This window comes from Chiloscyllium plagiosum, chromosome 22 (genome assembly GCF_004010195.1).
Source record: "Chiloscyllium plagiosum isolate BGI_BamShark_2017 chromosome 22, ASM401019v2, whole genome shotgun sequence".
Lineage (NCBI taxonomy): Eukaryota > Metazoa > Chordata > Chondrichthyes > Orectolobiformes > Hemiscylliidae > Chiloscyllium > Chiloscyllium plagiosum.
The window spans coordinates 50,822,163-50,842,610 of NC_057731.1; the positions used below are offsets into that span (position 1 = coordinate 50,822,163).

The 20,448-nt window shown below is 44.1% G+C and overlaps 1 protein-coding gene across 1 annotated transcript in view; it reads left to right on the plus strand.

Annotated features, from left to right (window-relative positions):
- Positions 1–20,448, plus strand: part of hpse2 (heparanase 2) — a 297,298-nt gene that overhangs the window by 208,828 nt on the left and 68,022 nt on the right. Inside the window, exon 9 of the mRNA XM_043713037.1 lies at positions 4,993–5,107. Coding sequence (XP_043568972.1) covers positions 4,993–5,107 — 115 coding nt within the window. The remainder of the gene's footprint in view (positions 1–4,992; positions 5,108–20,448) is intronic.

Genomic DNA, 20,448 nt, shown 5'->3' on the forward strand with positions numbered 1-20,448 from the left:
GTGGGATGCGGGGTTTAGGGGGGTGGGGGGGGTGAGAGTCATTGACTGAGGCAGAGTTAGAGAGAGTGTTGATCCTGTGAGAGAAAGTCAGCACAGAGAAGGGCTTGGCACTTGCCCTTAGAGGGTTTGGAAGTTCACACTGACCTTCTTCCTGCATCACGCCACACCCTGCTTCACCTTGGATACGGCACTGACCCAGGCTGCACTTTGTGCCCACACTGGCTGTGTCTGGTAGCAAGGTCCCACAGGGAGTCACTGAAAACAACATACGTTGGGCATCACAGAGAGTGTCCATGGAGAGAGAGGAGGGAAACGTTCCCAGTCTAGATGCTAGTCAGAGCTGAAGTGAAGTGTGGAGGGGATGGCATTTATGGAATAGTGTTGGGGGGGGGTGGAATTGGGTAGTGCTGGGGGAGAAAGGATGATGATAGATCACATTAAGAGGTCAGAATGGCTGAACAATGGTGTGTCTAACTACTAGACTGGAAAAAACAGACAGTCCCAGCGGAGTGGGTAGAGGAGAGAGAGGACATGATGACACAGGATAGAACAAGTAAAGGGAAGAAATGGAAAAGGGTTCACCATTTGAAGGTGTTGAACTCAGTTTTAAGTCCAGAATGCTATAAGGTGCCTAGTCTGAAGATGAAATGTTGTTCTTCCAGTTTGTGCTGTGATTCACTGGAACACTGCAGCATGCCGAGGACAGACACATGGGGCTTGTGAGCAGGATGCTGGGTTAAAATGACCGGCTACGCAACTAGAAGAGGGAGTGCCCTGCTTTCCAGCACCATGTGCCAGTCTGGGAATTGGATAGCAAGCTTCTTATTCCTTTCCTCTGGCCATGTGTTTGAGAATAACATGAACATGATGCATGTTTCACATAGAACAGTCCAGCACAGTAATTGTAACAAAATCAGCTGGGTGGACCTCATAGAATGTGAGTTACCTGATTGGGGCTGTTAACCTGGTTCAATCGGGGAGCCCTGGCTGACAGATATAAACAGGAGCTTTTTTGTATTATTCATTTGTGGGACGTGGGTGTCGCTGGCTGAGCCAGCATTGATAGCCCATCCCTATTTGCCCTTGAGAGGGTAGGGGTGAGCTGCCTTCTTGAATCGCTGCAGTCCACCTGCTGTGGGTTGACCCACAATGCCAGTAGGGAGGGAATTCCAGGATTTTGACCCAATGACTGTGAAGGAATGCCAGTATACTTCCAAATCAGGGTGGTGAGTGGCTTGGAGGGGAACTTGCAGGTGATGGTATTCCCAAGTACCTGCTCCCTTTGTCCTTCTAGATGGAAATGGTCATGGATTTGGAAGATGCTGACTGAGGATCTTTGGTGAATTTCTGCAGTGCATCTTGTAGATAGTACACACTGCTGCTACTGAACGCTGGTGGTGGAGGGATTGAATGTTTGTAGATGTGGTGCCAATCAAGTGGCAGCTTTGTCCTGGATGGTGTCAAGCTTCTTGAGTGTTGTTGGTACTGCCCCCATCCAGGCAAATGGGGAGTATTTCATCACACTCCTGACTTGTGCCTTGTGTTATGGACTAGGCCAGTCCACTCAAAACATTCTTAAGCAGGTAGCTCAGACCATAACTTTGCAATTTGTTCCAGTAAGTGTACTGGAACAGTGGAAATTACCCAGAGTAAGTTAGCTCGGTTGACTATTAGGTTTTAAAACAGACAAAAATTTATTCACAAAATTACACAATGAAACACATTGAAAGAACAGAATAAAGAACCCCTACAGAACTTAGTCTATCCAAACTAGACTTAATTATGCTGTTCCAAATATACACAACAGTCCCAATAAGCAAACTCCCTTTAAAAATCAATATAAATGGAACACATGCTTACAGATTGAAGTTGAAGGGCAGAAAGAGAGAGAGAGACAGTTTCCACACAGCTCCCTGTTGAACTCCTCACCAGTTCAGGACTGAACTAAACTGCTCAGCTAGAGGAGTTCCATTTATTCCATAAATGCCATCCCCTCCACACTTCACTTCAGCTCTGACTAGCATCTAGCTCTCCACTCCCCTTTCATTGTACAGGTCATTTCTAAAACATGACCACTTTGGTCTGAAGTCTCATCTGTTTACATATAAACAAAAGGCCTCTCAAAATCCTTTTCAATTCTTTATCAAACCAGGCTGATTGGAGCCCAGCCCAGTTTATTGCCGTCTGAGAAAAACCAAGGACAGAATCTCCTTGACCCAAGGAACAGCTTTTAGGAAAAGAAAGGGACTAGCTTTGTGACACTTGTAGATGGTGGATAGACTTTGGGGTGTCAGGCGATGAGTTAATCACCGCATTATTCCTAGTCTCTGATTTGCTCTCGTAACCACTGTGTTTATGTGGTGAGCCCAGTTGAGTTTCTGGTCAATGGTAACCCCAAGGATGTTGACATTCAGTGATGGTAATACTAATGAATGTCAAAGGGTGTCAGGGGTTCAGTTCACTCTAACACCTAGCCCTGAGGGAGCTGGATCAGTGTTAAGGACTCTCCACATGTGATTAAAGGTGATTTGGTGACAAGACACTGACCTCTGTGGAATTATTTCATAGGCCCTTTGGCTCACCATGTCTGCATTGACCATGATGCCATTCTAAACTAATCCCATCCATCTGCCCATGCTCCAAACCCTCTATTTCTACTGGTGCACCTGTCTGTCTCAAGATCTCCTAATAATTGCTATCGTATCTGCTTCACCCACCTTTCCTGACAACGTGTTCCAGGCACCTCTGTGTAAAACATTTACCTCGCACATCTCCTTTAAGCTTTCCTCCTCTCACTTTAAACCCAGCTGGATTACTCCTGGTGCTATGAGCTAGTGAGGGCAGGACTAGGGGGATAGAGCAGGGGGATAGATTTTATATAGCTCTATCAGGTCGCCCCTCAGCCTCTGGTGATCTAGCGAAAACAATCCAAGTTTGTCCAACCTCTCCTTACATTTAATACACTCAATCCAGGCACCATCCTGGTAAATCTCTTCAGACCCTGTCCAATGCCTTCACATTCTTTCTATAGTGTGGCGATCAGAACTGCACACAGTACCCCAAACGTGACCTGACCAAAGTCTTATACAGCTGCCGCATGACTTGCCACCTTCTATATTCAATGCCCGACTGATGAAGGCGAGCATGCTGTATGCCTTCTTTACTACCTTACCCAATGGTGATGCCACTTCCAAGGAGCTATGGACTTGGACCCCAGGATCCCTCTGTATATCAATGCTCTTAAGGGTTTAGCTATTTACTGTATACTTGCATTTGACCTCCCAAAATGCATCACCTCACACTTGTCTGGATTAAACTCCATCTACCATTACTTCCAGCCAACATTGGAACTGATGGACCTCATAGAATAGGAGTTCCCTGATTTGGGGCTGTTAACCTGGTCCAATCAAGGAGCCCTACTGATTCCAACTGATTTGTATCCTACTGTATTGTTTGATATCCTTTCTCGCTGTCCACAACTGCAACAATTTTCATATCATGTGCAAATTAACTAATCAGACCATACCATTTTCATTCAAACTATTTATTTATGCAGAGGAACCTTGATTATCCGGCATTCAGTTATCTGAATATCGGATTATGCGGCAAGATCGTAAAGTCTCGATGCTTGGCTGAACTATGTTCTCTGGCATTCAATTATCCGGAATTCGATTAACTGAATTAAATACTCCCCACCCGTGTCCTTCAGATAATCGAGGTTCCTCTGTATTACAAACAACAGAACACAGATCCTTCCGGATAAACACTGGTCAGAGCCCTCCAGTCCTCCACAACTACTCTCTGTCCTCTATGACCAAACCAATTTTGTATCCAACTTGCCAATTCACCATGGATTCCGACAATTTTGTCTTCTGGACCAATCTACCATGAGGCACTTGTCAAATGTTTCAATAATGTCAAGGTAGGCAGCATCCGACCGTCATCAATCATCTTCCTCACTTCCTCAAAAAACTCAATCAAATTTGTGAGGCAAGACCTCCCCCACATAAAGTCGTGCTGACTGTCCTGAATAAATCCAGTCTTGCAAGTTAATGGTCAGGAGCACAGTATGAGGGCTAGCTCCCAGCTCGCTGTGTTATGCGTTGGACTTTAAACATCGGACAATCTCTGTATTGGCAAACATTTCCTTCTCTGCAGCTACTCAATGCCTGAGAAAGGTAACCAGGAGCCTGGATGATAATTAATGCAGTGAAGAATCACTGTGTGGGAGAGTGCAGAAGCTGTTTACAAGAAATATTCCAGGAATGAGGAGCTTCAGTGATGAGGATAGATTGGAGAATTTGGGATTGTTCCCCTTGGAGAGAAGGAGGTGGAGAGGAGATCTGCTCGAGGTTTTCAAAATTGTGAATGGGGCTGGACAGAGTAGATAGGGAGAGGCACAAAGAACAAAAACAAGCTGGGGGTGGGGAGGGACTTGATTTAAATTGATGTGCAAATGAAGCAAGGATGATGTGTGAAAAAAAGCACTCGTTCACACTGCGAGTACTTAGAGTCTGGAATGAATTGCCTGGAAATGTGGTGGAGGCAGGTTCAATTAAAGAGGGAGTGGGATGGTTATTCATCTAGACATAGAGCGTACGGAAAAGGGAAAGTGCAGGAGATTGGCATTAGGGGATAGAATGTGTGCATGGGCTGAATGGCCTCCTTCCATGCAGCAATAATTCTCTGATTGTGTGAAAAGCTGCTCCACCTAATTTTAGGCCAGACACCACAGATCTTATTGGACAAAACACTTCAATTGAAAATAGGACAATTCTTCCCATGCTCTGTTACGCAATAAAGTAGGCTCCGAATTATGTGGACAATGTGAAGTAGATATTTCTCCAGATTCCAGCACAGTTCATTCCAAACAGGGTTTATTGTCTGAAGCTCGTTAATTCTGGTGATTGCTGCATCTTTACATCGAATCTGTTTCCCACAGTGCACTGCCACAGGCAAGGACTGACTTTCTCTGCCTCTATCCCTCTATAGGTGGTTAAATACTTTGGGAATGTCAGCCAAGCAGGGGATAGATGTGGTGATTCGTAATTCCTTCTTTGATCATGGATATAATCACCTTGTGGATCAGAACTTCAACCCCCTACCGGTAAGCTTGGAACCATTTTCTCTCCTTACAATGTCACTCTTTAGAAACTTAAGGGATGCAGGAATAGGCAAAACAAATCTTCTATAGTCCCACACTCTCAAATGTAAGATCATAAGATGAGAAATAGGCCATTGGGCCCACTCCGCAAGACTATGGCCTTACAGTTAAGGACAACAGATTTCCTTCCCTGAAGTACATTAGTAAACCAGATAGGCTTTTACAACAATACTTATACAGTCAACATGAGGCTGACTTTTATCATAGAATCCCTACAGCATGGAAGCAGGCCATTCAGCCCATACCAACCCTCCATAGAGCATCCCCCCCAACCCCGTAATCCTGTATTTCCCACGGCTAATCCACCAAGCTGACACATCCCTGGTCATGGTGGGCAATTTAGCATAGCCTTTCCACCTCACCTACACATCTTAGGACTGTGGGAGCAACCAGAGGGAACCCACACAGATAAAGGGAGAATATGCAAACACCTCACAGGCAGTCTCCTGAGGGTGGAATCAAACTTGGATCCCTGGCACTGTGAGGCAGCAGTGCTAACTGCTGAGCCACTGTACTGCCCTTTTAACTGAATACAAGTTTTACCATCTGTTAGAGTGAGATTTGAACTCACATCCCCTAAAGGCCCAGGTCTCTGGATTACTACTCAAGTGACATTACCATTATGCCACCTCTCTCTTATCCATTGCAGCTTAAAGGAGATTCTAGCCCAGTATGAGTTCCTTTAGTCCCCAAAACTCTCCAAGAGTATTGGAAATTGAGTGGAATTCTTTCAATTCCTCCCTTATTCCATAATTACCAAATTCTAGGTGAAAAACCAACAGTCAAATATCAAATAGAGGTGCAATTGTTCTGAGTAATTGTAAAGTTCTGGGATGAAATGCCCCATCCTCAAATGATATTCAGAGTTATATTTTCCGCATAGTGCCGGTGTGGAGGAGGAGAGAATGGGAATTAAAATCCTTCACGTTCTTCCACATAGAATAAACTTACCTGCAAATCCTTCAGCATCTTTCACAAGGCAGAAGGGTTCATTGTTCAAATAATCCAATTGTCTCCAAGCAAAGGCAGGCCAGCAAGACAAATGCAAATATAGCACCAAGTAAGAAAGGAAGAGCAACCTTTATATAGCACCTGGCATGACCTTGGGATGTCCCAAAAAGCCTTTGAGCCGATGAAGTGTTGTTGTTGTAAGTAAGGCAGGCAATTTACACACAAACTGTATTAAGGTCACATCAAAATAGTCTTTTGTGGTGTTGCTTGAGGGTTAAATATTGGCCAAGCATTGGGAAGAACTATAATGTTCCTCTCTGATACTGTGCCAATGGGGAGGTGATGAGGTAAAAACAATGACTGCAGATGCTGGAAACCAGATTCTGGATCAGTGGTGCTGGAAGAGCACAGCAATTCAGGCAGCATCCGAGGACAGGCAAAATCGACGTTTCGGGCAAAAGCCCTTCATCAGGAATAAAGGCAGAGAGGTGATGGCCTAGTGGTATTATCGCTTGATTGATAATCCAGATAACATTTCGGGGATCTGGATTCAAATCCTGCCACAGAAAATGGTGGAATTTAAATTCAATAAAATTTTAGAATTAAGGCTCTGAGGATGACCATGAATCTATTGTTGGAGGAAAGCCCCATCTGGTATCACTAATATCCTTACCTGATCTGACCTACATGTGACTCCAGACCCACAGCAATGTGGTTAACTCTCTACTGCCCTCTGGGCAATTAAGGATGGGTGATAATTGCTGGCATTGCCAGCAATGCCCTCACCCTGTGAATGGTTTTTTTAAAAAAACAATGTTTAATGATGTCCCAGGGGAGCAAATGGGCCCTCATTTTAACATTTCAACACAACCTGGCAAATCTGACTTCCTCGCTACATTACCCATGGAGTAGCCTGGGCCTTTGTGCTCAGTCCTTTGAACGTACAACCTCACGTTTCAGGGAGAGTCCACACAGACCTGAATCCTATAAACCCGATCCATATATTTACATATTGTTGCCATGGTGATGTTAAACTTCTGGGCTTTCTTTCCTTTGGAATGTAGTGAACGTGGAAAAGAATCCAATTTTAAAATTAAGCATTTTTCGTTGCTGCTGTCAAAGAGTCAATTGTGAGCTAATTGAATCTCCATAAGTAGTTTGGAGCTTATTTTATTGGCATCTTCATTTTATAACCCGTCATGTCTTTAGAAGTCAGTCCCTGTGGTACAACTCTTTCATGTTTATTGGCTCATAAAATTTCACCTGGAAATTTAATAGGGTGTCTTGGCAGAGTTATCCATTTCGCACAGAAAAGCACACGCTTTTTATTCCCTAACATGCATCTCAGAACAAGAAGAGGCCATTGAGTCCATCCAGCCTGGCTTCTGCCTCACACATCATTATTCAATTCCCAAGCCCATGTGGGAATGTTTCTTAAGTCAACAGGTTGTTCTGTTGTAACATGCATTTCGTTAATGTGAGTTCACTGCAACGTGATCAACGAATTGGGGATATTGTTTCTAACAGTCTTTTAGAACGTGTTTTTGTAACGTGATTACATTTCGCTGTTTGTAAAGCATGAATTTTTCTATAACGCGGGACTGCAGAAGAACACAACCATGCGTTATGGAAGAACTGCCTGTAGGAGAGAGACAATTATAAGCTTCAATTTGTGTCCCCCACGTCTTAATTCTCTTTCTCGCACAAACCTTGCTGACTTTCTCCTGATTTTCAAATTGAGTCAATATTTAGCATATAAAGAGCTGGACTTTATAGCTCTCTGTAGACGAAAAGGTCATTTCTTCATCTTTGACTTCTTCAGTTTATGACCTGAGATGGACAGAGCGAGATAGAGAAAAAGACAGAAGGGAGTTCCTCTATAAAAAGAACCACCTACCAGAGTAGGGAACTTTAAGCAAATGGTCTCATTCATCCCTGTTTTTACTAAAAGAGAAATTTGACCCCTTGCCCTCTTTGGTTTTCCTGTCCTTCAGAGTGCTGCTGTATCACATTATTGATTCTCTTCATTTTTTTTAAAGGTTCATATTTCATCAATTAACATTTCTCCCCTCTTGCGATAGATCTATAATCTTGCAGTTTTCCCATTACATATTCAAAAGTGCAGTTTGCTGAAATCTTTGATCTGTCTCAAATTTTGAGTCTGCAATTAACTTTTGAAAAATCCCCCCAAAAATTGCTCTTTACATCACATGTTGAGCTGCATGTGTTTGAATATAAACTCTAGATTAAAATACATCACTATAGTTCTGTACCTTTAATAGAGACGTTCTAGGAATCACATTATTTAACTTGGAATAGCTTTTCTTGCAAAGCTCTGAGTGCACTTGCAGTTGTAATCCTACAGAATCTTCAAATCAGAGGAATGTCTTTGTTTCAATAGATATCAGCCCGTTTGCTGATCAACAAAGATACAAAATAAAAGGGCATCTTTATATTTAACATTGCTTTATGAAAACTCCATCCTACCCTTTCCCTTTCCCAAACCAACATCCACTCTCTCAAAATGGATAACATATTTTAAGAGGCATCTTGACAGATATATGGGTAGGCAGGGAATAGTAGGACACAGACCACGTGGGGACAGGAGCTTTATCATTTAGAAAGGCATCATGTATCAGTGCAGGCCTGGTGGGCCAAAGGGCCTATTCCTATGCTGCACTGTTCTTTGTTGTGCTGAACAGTTACAGGGTTATGGTCTTACTATTTTTCCCCTGAGAGCTATCAGGATGAAACACCCATGGGACTGGACATAACCAGGTTTCTCCTCCAAAGAGCCAGCAAAAGATGGGCTGAACTGCCTCCCTCTAGTCTTTAAGATTCATAAAGCAAAGGGGAAGTCATTTTGAATGTAAAGAGAATGTGTGTGTATACATTTGTGTGTGGGGGGGTATATGTTTGTGTGCACATTCTCATGTGCATGTGTGTGTGGTACATGTATGTGTGTGTGCATATAAGTGTATTTGTACATGTATGTGCATCTCTGTTTGTGTCTGTGAGTGTGTGCATATGTGTGTCTGTGCATGTGTATGTGTGTAGATGTGTGCCTGTGTCTCTGTGTCTAGTGAGAGACTGCATGTGTGTCTGTGTGTCTCTCTATTTGTGTGTGTCTGTGTGTGTATGAGTGTGTACGTATGTACACTTTCCTGATGAAGGGCTTATGCCCGAAACGTCGACTCTCCTGCTCCTCGGATGCTGCTTGACCTGCTGTGCTTTTCCAGCACCACACTCTCAATTGTGTGCATATGTGTGCATGTGTGTGTCTGTGTGCTTGTGAGTCTTTGTGCATATGTGTGCATGTGTGCATCTATATGTGAATGTGTGTACCTGTGTGTGCATCTGTGTGTGTGAGAGATTGTGTCTCTGTGTGTGTAACGTGTGTGTGAAATATAGAGTGTGCATATGTGTATGTTATAGCGAGTTTTGAGAAGATATGTGTATGTGTGAGAGTATGTATGTGTGTGTGTGTGAGAAAGTGTGTGCCTGTCTGTGTGCTCTGTGTGTATATGTGTGGTGAATGTGTGTGTCTGTGTGTCTCTTTGTGCTTTGTGTGTGTGTGTCTGTGTGCTCTGTGCCCTGTATGTGTGTGTGTGTGTGCGTTCGTTCTGTTGTGCAACGCTTGCAATAGTGGCTTCATAGAGCTCAGGGACGTCTTACAATTTTTCCCGTGGGAGCTATCAGGAAGATGAAAGAGGTGCTAGTTTATGATTTGGAATGTAAAACGGTATCACAGAGCTGCAATCTGAAACATTATCTTCATGTCACTCCAGCTGGCAGAGGTTGTTGCCAGAACAGCACATGTGGGCTTGGCTTTGTCTCTGTATACTGCTCCTGAAAGACACGGAATCTGAGAGGCAGCCACCAGCCTGTGCTTCTAGCCCCTCGTTACTCTCTGCGTGCTTCGGTATAGCTATCGACTGAGATTAATATACAAGATAATTTCTAAAGTTGTGTGTCTGAAAACCAATATTGCTAAGCCACATACATAAAAATAAAATACTGGTGAGAGTCTTCCTGTAATTAATTTTAAAAAGTTATGTAACCTGCTGATTCTGCGGACCCTGCCTCAGATCCATTGTATTGGCTGTTGTGATTTAGAACATGGTCCTCTCACATCTGGATTGAACACTGGAATTCAACTTAGATGGAAGCAAAGAAAGCTCTCTCAGCCGACTCTCAAGGTCATAGAGGAGGAGAGTTTATTTCAAACCCTGTGCTATCATTAGGATTGACTGGAAGACATGGAATAAATAGTGACAGAACCAAACACACTCATCAGTGAATAAGGGGATGGTGTGTTAAACATTTAAGAACACAATTCCCACCAATAAATATAAGACTTTGGCACAAACCTAAACACTGTATACGTGGGTATTTACACAAGAATTGATCATCTACCTCTGCAAATGTCGGACGATATGATTCACACTTTTAAATGGCAGCACTACACAATGCCATTAGGGAAAGAGGGGATAGCAGCTGAAGAGAAATGTGATTAAGGGGCAAGACAAGTGTATTGTCTTGGAGACACAGCCACAAGTGTAAGGGTTATCTTTTCACGGGTAAGATCAATCCAACAGGATCCTCAGGTAAACACCTTTGAGTGTATATCCAGCTGAAGACCAATGATTGTACCTGTGCTCTTCAAAAATATAATCAAGGACATTATGTGGTATTACATTTAGAAGATACAAATACAGACAATATCTAGTAAATGAGTGTAATTTTGTCCCTCTGCCTCACCCATACAGAGTCAGACATGCAAACACACAAGGATACTCAGTAGTGGTTATGTAATTGGTAGGTTCCTCTGACATACACAGTTCTTTCTGCATTAAATAATGCCTTCTTTGGTTTAATGAATGTCCCTTCACAAACAAAGAGTTGGGTAACCAATTAGGAGAAAGCAGAAGGTGATACATAAACACAAGTATAATGAGGAAAAGCTCAATGAATCACTGCTGAGCTTAATTTTAATGGAGCACAAATGTCCTGTTGCAATGAGGCTCCCACTGATGGCAATGGAATACGTCACTGCTGCCTCACAGTACCAGGGACCTGGGTTCAATTCCAGCCTTGAGCGACTGTCCCTGTGTGGAGTTTGCACATTCTCCCTGTGTCTGCATGAGTTTCCTCCAGGTGTTCTGGTTTCCTCCCACAATCCAAAGATGTGCAGGTCAGGTAAATTGGCTATGCTAAATTGCTCATAGAGTTAGGTGCATTAGTCAGGGGTAAATATAGGGTAAGGGAGTGGGTCTGGGTGGGCTACTCTCTGGAGGGTCAGTGTGGAGTTGTTGGGCTAAATGACCTGTTTCCATACTGTGGGGAATATAATCTAACTAAGAGTCCTGAGGCTAAAGGAGGTTGATTGGTTAGCTCCCATTTTAGATTCCTTTTACTTTCCAAAGGGACGTTTCCCCAAAACGGTTCCATTAGCAAGACACACACAGAGTGCGCACACACCCACACACACACACACACACACACACAGTGCGCGCACACACACATGCAGAGCACGCACATGCACAGAGCGCACACACACAGAGCACACAAAGTGCACACACACACACAAACATTTACAAAGATGTTGCCAGGGCTGGAGGATTTGAGCTATAGGAAGAGGGTGAATAGACTGGCGCTATTTTCCCTGGAGCATTGGAGGCTGAGGGGTGACCTGATAGAGGTTTATAAAATCATGAGGCACATCGATAGGATAAATAGACAAGGTGTTTTCCTGGGTTTGGTGGGGGAGTCCCGAACTAGAGGGCATAGGTTTAGGGTGTGGAGGAAAGATTTAAAAGCGACCTAAGGGGCAACTTTTGCACACCGAGGGTGATGGGTGTATGGAATGAGCTGCCAGAGGAAGTGATGGAGTTGGTACAATTATAGTATTTAAAAGACATCTGGATGGGTATATGAATAAGAAGCATTTAGAGGAATATGGGCCAAGTGCTGGCAAATGGGGGTGGCACAGTGGCCCAGTGGTTAGCACTGCTGCCTCACAGTGCCAGGGACCTGGTTCGATTCCAGCCTTGGGCAACTGTGTGTGTGGAGGTTGCCATTCTCCCATGTCTGCATGGGTTTGCTCTGGTTTCCTCCCACAATCAGGTGTGCAGGTCAGGCGAATTGGCTGTGCTAAATTGCCCATAGTGTCCAGAGATCTGTACGTTAGGTGCATTAGTTAGGGGAATGCATCTGGGTGGAATATTCTTCAGAGGATCAGTGTGGACTTGTTGGGCCAAAGGGCCTGTTTCCAGACTGTAGAGATTCTATAAACAATTAGTTTAGGACATCTGGTCAACATGGACGAGTTGGACTGAAGGGTGTGTTTCCATGCTGTACAGCTCTGTGACTCTATCTGCATGCACAGATGTATGCACACACACACATACACGCAAATAAACTCACACACTTACAGTTATTTGATGCAAATTTTAGAATTTTCAATCAATTCCTCTCTCATAGCTGGGGGACTCCTCATGGAATTCCTGGAAACTTGACTTGTTATTTGCTACTAAACATTATGGGAATTCTGAAGGAGGGCTGAAACGACTCTTTCTGGAAGAAGCAGGCTTGATCACAGATGCAGTGAGCTCGCGCCCACTCTACCTCACTCCTGACATACCACAAGCTTAAACTATTCATTATGTGGAACAAAATTTTGATATGTGGGCCCACAACCCCAATTTAAAGTATTTTAAAGACTTAATTATATAGCAAAGTCTATGTTCTGGAAGGAATATTGCTTTGCAATGGCATCCTGAGGAAGCTGTAATGAGATTAGAGAAGCCACAGTAAATCTGCAATTAATCCATTTTCTCCTCAATGGAGGAGGTTTGCCTGTATCAGATTGGGTCTGCTGGAAAGTCTCGAGTCATTGTATGTGGCTGTGTTATGAGAAGTCGTGTTGAAGCCACACAGGAAATGCAAACAAGTAACCAATGTGAGGTCTACCCTCCTAGACACACACCCATTCAAACAAATCTGCTTCCCCTCCTCCCCCAGCCCACTCACATATCCTTTTCATTATGACTTTTAATGTTGAAACAAAATTGAGGTAAGCTCTGCTTTCAAATTAGCAGTACGTAGGTGACTGTCAAAGGTCCGTAGGGTAGGACACCATCAGGGTTGAAACAATTTGGGGTCAAAGTTTTGTCTAAATTTTAAGGATCACAGTAGGAAAGGAAGTCTGAGAGCAAACAGAGACTCCACTAGATTGAGATTGCGATAAAAGATGAGCTGAAACTTGAAAGGGTTCAAAAACGATTTACAAGGATATTGTCAGGGTTGGAGGGTTTGAGCTATAGGGAGAGGCTGAACATGTTGGGGCTGTTTTCCCTGGAGCGTCGGAAGCTGAGGGGTAACCTTATAAAGATTTATAAAATCACAAGGGGCATGGATAGGATAATTGGCAAAGTCTTTTACCTGGGGTGGGAGAGTCGAGAACTAAAGGGCATAGGTTTGGGGGAGAGGGGACAGATTTAAAAAGGACCCGAGGGATCAATTTTTCACGCAGAGGGTGGTACGTGTATGGAATGAGCTGCCAGAGGAAGTAGTGGAGACTGGTACAGCTGTAACATTTAAAAGGCATCTGGCTGTGTACATGTATAGGAAGGGTTTAAAGGGATATGGACCAAATGCTGGGAAATGGGACTAGATGAATTTAGGATATCTGGTCGGATGGACGAGTCAAACCAAAGGGTCTGTTTCCATGTTGTACACCTCTCTGACTATGACTGTATAAATACTAATTACCAATGTATCATAAAAGACTGAGGCACATTTAGACCTAGATTATTATTATGAGGTAGTGTTGACTCACAAAGATCGCATTAACAGATTGCCTAAGCCCGGGATAACGTAGTACAGTGCTAGAGCAAAGTCGCAGTTTAATAATAGGTCATGAGCTCCTAACAGAGGAATTATCATTCCAGCTCGACAGAGGTACTGGGAGTCGAGTCAGTCTGAGGGAGCCCTCTCACGTTGCAAAGATTTCCCTCCACTGTTCTATCCTATCAATACCACCAGAGTCACATAGAACAAAGTGAGGGCATACTCTCGGTCCCCATTTTATTTCCCTTTCTTTGAAAATTTCAGTCGTTATTCTTGATCAGCTTACAGTTGAAAAGTGTGGTGCTAGAAGAACAACAGGTCAGGCAGCATCCGAGGAGCAGGAGAGTCGACGTTTCAAGCATAAGCCCTTCTTCAGGAAATGAATTTGATGAAGGGCTTATGCTCAAAGTGTCGACTCTCCTGCTCCTTGGATGCTGCCTGACCTGCTGTGCTTTTCCACACTTTTTAATTCTAAACTTCAGCATCTGCAGTCCTCACTTTCTCCTTGTTCAGGTTAAGGTTCATTATTCTGATATTCACAATCGAGCAATTTCATCCGTCCTTTCCTGCATAACCTAATCTAATTTAATCCTTTTAAATGTAGTTTGCAATCATTTAGTGAGTGCTCCAGCCTCGGGTGGCCCGTCTGTGTAGAGGTCAGAAGTCACACGGCACCAGGTTATAGTCCAGCTGGTTTGAAAACAGCTATGCATGATTGCAAATGAACCTATTGGACTACAGTCTGGTGTCTTGTGAGTTCTGACATTGTCCACCCCAGTCCAACACCAGCACCTCCACATCATGTGGGAGTTTGCACATTCTCCCCATGTTTGCGTGAGTTTCCTCTGGATGATCCAGTTTCCTCCCACAGTCCAAAGCTGTGCAGGTTAGGTGGATTGGCCATGGGAAATTGTCCCGTAGTGCTCAGGAACGTGCAGGCTAGGTGAGCTAGCCATGGGAAATGCAGGGTTGTACGGATATGATGGGATGCCCTTCAGATGGTGGTATGGAATCAATGGCCTCTTTCCGCACCATAGGGATTCTACTCATTATTTTTCGATTTCATTGGTGTATTTCACACACACCATAGCTGACTAAAAAACAGAAATCATGCTGCTTTATGATGGTAAGAAGGTTGTCACAGATAACGGTCTATAAAATAGGAAGTGATTGTCCTGCCTTAACTTCTTTTGTGTAATATTTAGTGGCAAAATGTAGCTGTGTTTTGAGTAACGCTACTCCCATCAGGGCTGAGGTCTAATTGTGGGCTCCTCCACACTGGGGAGATGAAACCCTGTCTGGGTGACCACTCTGTGGAACATCCATGTTCTGCCCGCTAAAAAGACCCTGAGCTACCAGTTGCCTACCACTTCCCCTTGTTTCCCAGCCAATGTGTCTGTCTTGGGCTTGCTGCAGTGCTCCAGTGATGCTCAGCGACAAGCTGGAAGAGCAACACCTCATTTTCCATTTGGGGGCTTCGTAGCTTTATGGACTCAAAATTGACTTGGATAATTTTAGGACCTGAGCGCCTTCTCCCATGTCCTTCCCCCAACCCTCACACGCCAGGCCTTGTCATCACATGGGCTGCGACCACAATCAACCCATTGTTAATTACTAATGGTCCCCATCGGCAACTATTGATTCTCCCAGGCTGAACTTTACACAGTCCTTTGTCTGTCCAACTGTTGTTTTTTTTTTCTCTCTCTCTCTCTCTCTCTGGGTTCCATCACCACCAATCATTTAGTCCTCCCCGTCCCTTCTTCATCAAATATACCAACTTTTTCCAAGCTACAATCCGTTCTGAAGTAGGGTCACTGGACCTGAAGCATTAGCTCTGCTTTCTCTTCACAGGTGCTGCCAGACCTGCTCAGTTTCTCCAGCAATTTCTGCTGTTGTTTCAGATTTCCAGTGGTTCTTGAGTTTTTTGTTTAGGAAAAATAGATTATTGATAGAAAAAAACTGTAAAGTCAGTCTCGTGGTCTTTGCTTCCCAATTCTGATGCTGGTATAGTTGTTTTTCAGACACATAAGCCCTTTGTATGAAGTTGCCTGTGTCTGGAAGTGGTTTGTAGGAAGTACTGAGTGATTGATTAAGAAAATCTCTCTGATTTATCAGTTGTAAAGCCACAGTTCATAGCAACTGCTGCAGGAAAGTTAAAGCAGAGTCTTTTTACTGCAGAGAACAGGCAGCTTTTGCTGGGGAGAACAACTGCACACATTTCTATCTTTCCCACTGTGCGTCTCTGCAACTTGCTTTCAGTTCCAATCTGCTCACTTCAATAAGAACCAATTAGCTTCACCCGTAAACAGCTCAACTCCTGATATTCTGCACATTGCAGGTTCCCACAACTCCAAAAAACAGAGTGCACAACATTCTCAACTTCTTTACTGTGAAATTGTGCAGCCATCCTGGTAAATAGCTGTTTTTAAAAACCATTTTGTTTTCTCACAGAAGTCCATAAAGCCACAAAAATAAGAAGAAATCTATTTAAATCTGCTATATCCGTTTTATTCCTGAATCATGTTTGTAGTCTTTTTACTTAATTCTAAACCTCAACGTCTGTGACTGAGTGAAATTCACTTCCCTAAGTGATGGAATTCCTCTCCCATGGCATACTGTACATAGGTTTCTGTAGTAACAGTATGCTCTGGTTCATTTCAGTTCTTTCAGTGCTATGGTAGATATCTGAGAATGTGAGTGGTGATTAGGGTAGGCAAATTTCCTATTGTTTATAGTTCCTTCTCTAAAAACAGCTTATCAGGATCAGCATTGGCAATCTATCCATCCTGGGTAGGGTAAGGAATGCAATCCCTTGTCTGTCAGTATTGGGAATGACGATCCCATTTTGGGTGAGATAGCGAATGACCATCCATTTATCCTGATTAGGATAAAAATTTGATTTGCTTTGATTTATTGTTGTCATATGTACCTCAGTACAGTGAACAGTTTTGTTTTGCATGTGGTACAGACAGGTCAGATAGATCATTCGGTGACTGCAAAATTATGGCTGCACAGGAGGTGTACAAAATGCAAGTTCACCATTAGATTTAAAATGTGAGAGGTCCATTCAGCGGGGAATAAGTTGTTCTTGAAGAAGCTGGTGGTATGTGTGTTCAAATACCACATTTGTGGGTGGCACGGTGGCACAGTGGTTAGCACTGCTGCCTCACAGTGCCAGAGACCCGGGTTCAATTCCCGCCTCAGGCGACTGACTGTGTGGAGTTTGCACGTTCTCCCCGTGTCTGCGTGGGTTTCCTCCGGGTGCTCCGGTTTCCTCCCACAGTCCAAAGATGTGCAGGGTCAGGTGAATTGGCCATACTAAAATTGCCCGTAGTGTTCGGTAAGGGGTAAATGTAGGGGTATGGGTGGGTTCGCTTCGGCGGATCGGTGTGGACTTGTTGGGCGGAAGGGCCTGTTTCCACACTGTAATGTAATCTGTAATCTGTAATCAAAGTTTTGTACCTTCTGCCCGATGGAGAAGGTTAGAAGAGATTATAACCGGCGGGGGAGGGGGTGGGGGGGAGATGATGATGTTAGCAGCAACAAGTGTAGATGGAGTCAGTGGGTGGGAAGTTGGCTTACGTGATGGTCTGGGCTGTGTCCACAATTTTCTGTAGACCCTTACGGTCCTGGGCAGAGCAGTTACCTTTTCAAGTGGTTATGCACCCGGATAGAATGCTTTCCATGGTGCATCTGTAAACGTCGGTGAGGGTCCTTATGGACAGGCTGAATTTCCTGAGCCCCTGAGGAAGAAGAGCATTGTTGTGCCTTCTTGACCATTGCATCAAGTTGGCAGGTCCAGGACAGCTTGTTGGTGATCGTCACTCCTGGGAAATTGACACTCCATTCATTGTGGGTGGGATAGAAACTGGCAATCCGACAATCCTGTGACTGAGGGAAGTTCTTACTGAAGAAGGACCTCAGAAAATACAGTAAAGAGGTGTTATCCCTCTCCTAACCCAAAGTAAGTGCTTGTCTAGAAGGGCCAAGCAGTAAAGCTAGAGACTGAGACATACCGTGGCTCATCCTGTGTACTTCAGACTGGGAGATCAAAATGATTCATTTATTAATTTCCAACATTTCTATTACTTTACTGGCTTCTCCTTCTGGGTAACCACTGGACAAAGTGAGAGACCATAATGAAGAGAGAGCAAGGGGATAATGTTGATGGAAAAATAAAATACTAAAGGAGCAACGTCCACCAAAATCATACCCAAAAGTCAAAATTGAGAGAAGAGCTTCTTTTAGATCAATCAGTCTCCAGTGAGATTGGAATAATCTGTTCACTGTGGAAGTGGCCCCATTTACTTAGAGAATTACAGAGAAACATCTAAAGAGTTAAATTCTTTCAGGGCCAGAAAAAAACTCGCTCTATCATTTGAGACTTAGAACCAAACTGAAGAGAAATGTTAATGTATCCCAAATCACGCTGTTCGCGGGAAGAAAAAGCTTCAGTTCTAATTTTGCTGGGCACATTAGCAAAATAATTAGTTGGTAAATTATTTTCAATATAATCTAAAACACTTCCAGATGGGAAAGGTCAGATCTGATAGTGTAATTGAGTGTAATGTGTTCAAATTGGAGATCTGAAATCAGACCACGACAAAATGGTTTAGCTCTTGCCCCAAGAAAGAAAATAGAGTTAGTTTGGGTTTGATCAGTCAGGAGGGATTTTATTATGTTGAGCATCCCCATCTCCTCCCCCCGGTATGGAGCTGACCCTAGCAACACACACAAATGGAATTCGGAATATTTGTTTTTACTCAGTGCTCCTCAATATGTTTCCTCCCTGTGACCCTCCCCCACCCCACCTCGGCCCCCTGTTTGGGGACTTGAAAATTGTCACAGTGTGAATTGTGAGAGCGAAGGTCTTTGGGAGTGGGAATACAGCTATACAAACTCTGTCAGAGCTCCATAGAAGCTGTTGTTGCAACAGTGCTTGTCTATGGGTGTGGCACGGTGGCTCAGCAGTTAACACTGCTGCCTCACAATGCCAGGAACGCGGGTTCGATTGCAGCCTCAGGTGACTGTCTGAGTGGAGTTTGCACATTCTCCCCGTGTCTGTGTGGGGATTGCTCTGGCTTCCTCCCACAGTCAAAAGATGTCGAGGTTAGATGGATTGGCCAGGCTAAATTGTGCATACTGTCCAGGGATGTGCTGGCTAGATGGGTTAACCATGGAAAATGTAGGGTTACAGGGTTGGGATAGGTCTGAATGAGATGCTCGTCAGAGGGTGGGTGTGTGCTTGATGGGCTGAATGGCCTACTTCCACACTATCAAGATTCTAGGATAGTTAGAATTGCTTGCGGGGGAGGAGAAAGTGAGGACTGCAGATGCTGGAGATCAGAGTCAGAAAGTTTGGCTCTTGGAAAAGCACAGCAGGTCAGACAGCATCTGAAGAGCAGGAGAATCGACATTTCGGGCATAAGCTCTTGACTCTGATCACTTGTGGGGGTCTCCACCCTGAGTTTGAGAAGCCCTGTTCTAGATGAATCGTTTGGTGAATTGGGTTTTCTGGTTTCCCTCTGCTCCAGGAGAGTGAATTCGCCACCTCTGGTCAGAATTCCTTCTGTGGTGATGGCTTTGAGGGAGAACGTCTGGGAGAATGGGGCAGGGGAGTTGTGCCAGGAAGGTTCTCTGATGCACTCCTCTCAACGGGAAGCTGCTCCATGGATAAGAATGTGAAGGAGATGGATGAGGTGCCCACTCCATTAAGGCAGCTGGTCCAGGCAACCTCTTTTCAGCGGAGTGGGGAAGGGGGTGCATGAGGATGTGGGGGGTGATTCCATCAGAACAAGACAACCCCACCCCTCCATGTCAAAGCAAGAATTGTATATATAGAAGACAGAAAAGTCAAGGCTGATAGTGCAAACAGTTTTTACCCAATGCTGAGTTCAAACAATTCTAATCACCTCACCATGGAAAATCAGCACCATTATCTAGACATATTGGATCCTGCAAATTGTTTCTTTGGCCTCTCCTGGCTGGCTGTTGTGTTCCATCATGTTAAGAGCATAAGACATAGAAGCAGCAATGGGCCATTTGGCCAATTGAGTCTGCTCCAACATGAAGTGAGATCATGGGGCTGATCTGATAATCCTCAACTCCACTTTCCTACCTTTTCTCCATAACCCCTGATTCCCTCACTGATTAAAAATCTCTCTCAGCCTTAATGACCGAGCCTCGACAGCCCTCTGTGGTAAAGGATTCTGCAGATTCACTCTCTTCCAAGAGAAGAAACTCCCCCTCATCTCAGTCTTAAATGTGCAACCCTTTCCTCTGAGATGATACCCTCTGGTCCTAGACTCTCCCTAAACAACTTTCCCCATCTACTCTGTCAGTCCCCGAAGAGTTTTGTATGCTTTAGTAAGGTTGCCTCTCATTCTTCAAAACTCCGAATAGTACAAACCCAACCTACTGAACCTCTCCTCATAAGACAATCCCTCCATACCTGGGATCAGGGTAGTGAACTTTCTCTGGAC